The sequence below is a fragment of the Triticum urartu genome, chromosome 2A (assembly GCF_056163025.1).
Source record: "Triticum urartu cultivar PI428250 chromosome 2A, HENAU_Tu73, whole genome shotgun sequence".
In the NCBI taxonomy this organism is placed as follows: Eukaryota; Viridiplantae; Streptophyta; class Magnoliopsida; order Poales; family Poaceae; genus Triticum; species Triticum urartu.
The window spans coordinates 719966386-719970795 of record NC_141874.1 but is presented as its reverse complement, the minus strand read 5'-3'; the positions used below and the strand labels follow the sequence as shown (position 1 = coordinate 719970795).

The window sequence follows — 4410 nt, the reverse complement described above, 5'->3', positions numbered from 1 at the left end:
GCTTGACATGAAGGAGACCGCCAAGGGGAGGAAGCTCAGACATGGAGGAGGCCGTCCAATCGAAAAAGCTTGCGATCGAGGCCGGCAATGCCGACACCAAAGCAAAAGAGGTGGCGCTAGCAATCATGAGCCTGTACTTAACCAACATGTACCCGAAGAGAAGAAGTTGGTTCTCGAACCGGCAAAGGAGATGTTCGACCAAGATGGCATGAACTAGGGAGGCCTCGATCGTGGACTATTGTCGTTCTTTTTAAAAGCTGGCAAGTGCGCCGACCGCTGACTTTGTTGCCGATGAAAGAACTTGAGGGTTGTTCATTTTGATGGTTGGCTATTGTGCTGGCCACTGGCTTTGTTGGCGACGTGAAAACTTGGGGTTGATCATTTTGTAGGTTGACATATGTTTGTCAGCCGTTGGCTTTGTTGTTGGCGTGAACTACGGCCGCGTGGTAACAAAATTTCATTTGCAAAACATTTCAGGCGGCCGGACAAGATTGGTCGCACGACCGGCACATCCAAAAAAACGGCTGGACGTCGTCCCAGTGTCCTACCCAAACGGATAAAATCCGAACAAAGCAGAATTTCTCTGGGTCGTATGTTGGAGTTGGCCTGAACGCTATCACGTGCTTTGTTTACTGCCTCGTGCTCCCAGTTTTTATTATAAGGGCGGTCCGCCAGCCGCGCACGCCTATGCTGTGCTCTGCCCCCTCCCTCCCTCCGAGCTAGCAGCAGCAGAAGCCTTCGCTCTTCCACCACTCCATCCATCCATTCCAGCAGGAGCACGAGCTCTCTCCCCACTTCTCCCCGTCCGTCCGTCGCTGCTGCCTTTTCCCTCCCCCTCCTCTGCGCTCCTAGGTTAGGAGGAGGGGCTTTTCAAAGGAGAGAGCAAAAGAGAAAGTCCTTGCATACCCCAACAAGGCAACCCGCTGCTGCCTTTTTCTCCCTCCCCTCCCCTCCCCCCTTCTCTCTCTCCACCCTCTCTGCTTTCTTGTTATCTTCAGCCCAGCCAACGAGAGCAGAGCAGAGCAGACCAGAGAGAGGCTAGAGGTGGACCGAAACATCGGACACCAAGCAGGGAGGAAGGAAAGACGGCGGGCATGTGGGATCTCAATGACTCGCCGGCCGCCGAGGCGCCGCCGCTGTCCCCCTCCGTCGACGACTCCGGCGCCTCCTCCTCGTCCGCCGCCGCGGTCGTCGAGATACCCGACGACGCCGACGACGACTCCGCCGAGGCCGTCGTCACGCGCCAGTTCTTCCCCCCGGCCGCCCCGGGCGAGGCCGCCGCCGGGAACGGCCGCGCCGCGTGGCTCCGCCTGGCCGGCGCCCCCGCGCCCGCCGTGGCCGCAGCAGCCGCCGGAGCAGGAGCAGCAGGAGGCCCCGCGGCTGCGGCGGCGGCCAAGAAGAGCCGGCGCGGGCCGCGGTCGCGCAGCTCGCAGTACCGCGGCGTCACCTTCTACCGCCGGACGGGGCGGTGGGAGTCGCACATATGGTAAGTCCCTCCTTCCCGCCCGCCCGCCCGCCGCCGTCTCTTTCCTTCCCTTTCCTTTCCTTTCTTGAGAGCTCAAGGAAGGACGGACGGAAGGAGGGAGAGAGAGCGCCGCAGCCGCAGCTGCAGCAAAAGAAGAGAAGAGAAAAGAAGATGGGTTTGGTATTGGATTCGTCTTGTTTTGGGCATTCCATGCCTCTGCTCCTTTTGCCTTTCATAGCAACGTCCATCCTATCAAACTTATTCTCCCTCCTTCCTTCCGTGTTTCTCTCTCTCTCTCTTCCTCTCTTCTCACGCTTCTCTCTCCCCCATTCTTTTGCGCAATGCAGGGATTGCGGCAAGCAGGTCTATCTGGGTAAGTTTCCTCCATCTCCATCTTCTCCATACGTCCATACGGATCGGCCGCCAATTTGCGGCCGGCCGGCGTTTTTCCGTTCCCAATTCCTCACAATGGCCTGGCAAATTGCAGGAGGATTCGACACTGCTCATGCGGCGGCTCGGTACGATAAAGATTTCACACCAGCAGATTTGATATAGTAACAATCAAGCTCTGTTCTTTCCTGATTTCGTTATCATGTGTTTGCGGGCGCAGGGCGTACGATCGGGCGGCGATCAAGTTCCGCGGCATGGAGGCCGACATCAACTTCAGCCTGGAGGATTACGACGACATCAAGCAGGTGAGCCCGACCCGATCAATCAACACGAACAAAAGTGCTTCCTGTTGGCAGATTCGGATCGTAACCTGTAATTGGCCTTGCAGATGGGCAACCTGACCAAGGAGGAGTTCGTCCACGTGCTCCGGCGGCAGAGCACGGGGTTCCCCCGGGGGAGCTCCAAGTACAGGGGCGTCACGCTCCACAAGTGCGGCAGGTGGGAGGCGCGGATGGGCCAGTTCCTCGGCAAGAAGTATGTACCACCATCGCTCTCCTCCTAGCTCCCTCCTCCAATCGATCACTTGAGTGTCTGCTTCCCCCTGTCGTTGCACTCAAAGTGGCAGCATCTCTCCCTGCTCCATGGCATGGCAGTGGCACTAATGGGACTTGCGCATCGCAGGTACGTCTACTTGGGGCTGTTCGATACCGAGGAGGAAGCCGCCAGGTAGTAAAAACTGAAAAATTATTGGGCCGTGCACTGTGCGCGTGTCCTCTCCTCCTCCTTCCATTGCTGTTGGGCGGGCAGCCGTCCCGTAGCTGGCTTTAGCTTTGCCGGGGTTGGGCGGTGAACTGATTGATGTCTCGTGTGTCTCTGGGCGCTGTCGGGCAGGTCGTACGACCGCGCTGCCATCAAGTGCAACGGCAAGGATGCGGTGACAAACTTCGATCCCAGCACCTACGCCGAGGAGTTCGAGCCAGCGGGTCAGCAGTCCATGGATCTTAATTAATCCCGCACTGTTCATCCGTGGTTCGATTTGGCAACCATGGGATTATGCAGTAGTATATCTTCATCTTGATGTTGATCTTGGGTGGACAATGCTCTGGCAGCCTCGACGGGCGACGCGGAGCAGAACCTGGACCTGTCGCTGGGGAGCTCGGGGGGGTCCAACAAGAGGGGCAGCCTCGACGGCGGCGGCGGCGACGACGAGGGCGCGGCGGGGTCCGACCAGCGCGTGCCCATGGCCTTCGAGCTCGACTGGCAGACGGCGGCGGCGGCGGCGCGGAGCACCAAGGCCAAGGTACACGCCGCCACTTGGCCCTAGGACATAGTAGTATAATGGAGCGTTGGAAAGCTGAAAATGGGTTTGATTTGCTGTGCAGTTCGACCAGAACTCGACGCATCGCCAGATGCCCCCTCCCGCCCTGCAAGCCTCCCACATGGCCTTCAGCCCCAGGCAGCACCAAGTGGGTACTTTTGCCGTTCAAAACTTGGAGGCTTCTTCCCGAATTGTCTATTCTCCTCTTGGTGGGCGCGAACTAACAGTGATTGTTTGGTGCAAATTGCGCAGTTCATGGGCAGCGCCGATCCGGGGACCGCGGGGGGCCTGTCGCTGACGGTCGGCGCCGGCGCCGGCGGGTTGGCCGGGCACTGGCCTCCGCACCACCAATACCAGCCTCCGCAGCAGCAGCAGAGGATGCACGGCTGGGGCAACGTCGTGCCCGGCAGGAGCTGGCAGCCGCCTCAGCCGCCGCCGCACCACCAGGCGGGTCCGCCGCCGAACAACGCTGCCGCCGCCGCCGCAGCAGCTGCAGCATCATCACGATTCCCACCCTACATCGCCGCGCAGGCGCAGAGCTGGCTCCAGAAGAACGGCTTCCACTCCCTGGCCAGACCCACCTAAGCTTGCCAGCCAGAGACCATCAACACCAGCTCCACCACCGCGCACCGCGTTCATCCACCATCCATGGCGAAGATCGGTCCACCGAACCAGGCGAGATCACGGAGGAGCATGGGCGTTTCCTCAGAGCCCACAACCATTACCACCACAACTCAACTGGAACTGAAACCGAAACCGAAACTGGATGCTAGTATTCTTATTCTTTTTCCATTTCTTGTTATTTTTACTTGATTGAGCGAGCGAGATGGATTTGAGAGGACGGATGGATGTGGTCATGTAAATGCGGAGTTCCCCAAGAAGACGATCGAGAGAGATTGGTTCTAGCTCCTAGCTCTAGCTCTAGCTAGCTTTCAACCCAAGTGTCGAGCATGTGTGTGTGTGTGTGTGTGTGTGTGTGTGTGTGTGTGTGGTGGAGTATCTTTTGGTGCTTTTCGTTGCATACCATGGCCAACAGCGATGACTCGGGGGTGTCCACATCACAGCTCATTTTGTTTGGTCTCATGTTGCATCACTCACTTCATCATGAGATTGGTTCCGGAATTTTGCTCCGCGCACCCACCGCCCCCGGCGGTGGCCGACAACGCACTAGCTTAGCCCCCTCTATCAAACATCTATAAACATGTAGTACATGTACTACAACATCCTATTCGCCCTC

At 58.3% G+C, this 4410-nt stretch overlaps 1 protein-coding gene across 2 annotated transcripts; it reads left to right on the top strand.

Moving 5' to 3' along the window:
* The first annotated feature begins 687 nt into the window (after positions 1 to 687).
* LOC125540094 (APETALA2-like protein 5) lies at positions 688 to 4078 on the top strand. Of its 2 annotated transcripts, XM_048703681.2 has the most exons (10): positions 690 to 1486; positions 1813 to 1838; positions 1953 to 1983; positions 2076 to 2160; positions 2244 to 2389; positions 2537 to 2581; positions 2747 to 2838; positions 2965 to 3155; positions 3238 to 3321; positions 3426 to 4078. In XM_048703681.2, exons 1-10 carry the CDS (start codon positions 1095 to 1097, stop codon positions 3756 to 3758), a joined length of 1425 nt encoding a protein of 474 aa, XP_048559638.2. In that variant the 5' UTR covers positions 690 to 1094; the 3' UTR covers positions 3759 to 4078. The 2 variants fall into 2 exon arrangements, with proteins under 2 accessions (XP_087401265.1, XP_048559638.2); XM_087545139.1 differs by having other exon boundaries at positions 688 to 1486; positions 1813 to 1983.
* The last annotated feature ends 332 nt before the right edge of the window (positions 4079 to 4410 follow it).

Excerpts from the sequence above, each read along its gene's own strand:
- LOC125540094 (XM_087545139.1), top strand. The coding sequence starts at position 1,095 with ATGTGGGATCTCAATGACTCGCCGGCCGCCGAGGCGCCGCCGCTGTCC. Across the intron at positions 2,839-2,964 it reads CGAGGAGTTCGAGCCAGCGG|CCTCGACGGGCGACGCGGAG; the intron begins GTCAGCAGTCCA and ends ATGCTCTGGCAG. Across the intron at positions 3,322-3,425 it reads TCAGCCCCAGGCAGCACCAA|TTCATGGGCAGCGCCGATCC; the intron begins GTGGGTACTTTT and ends CAAATTGCGCAG.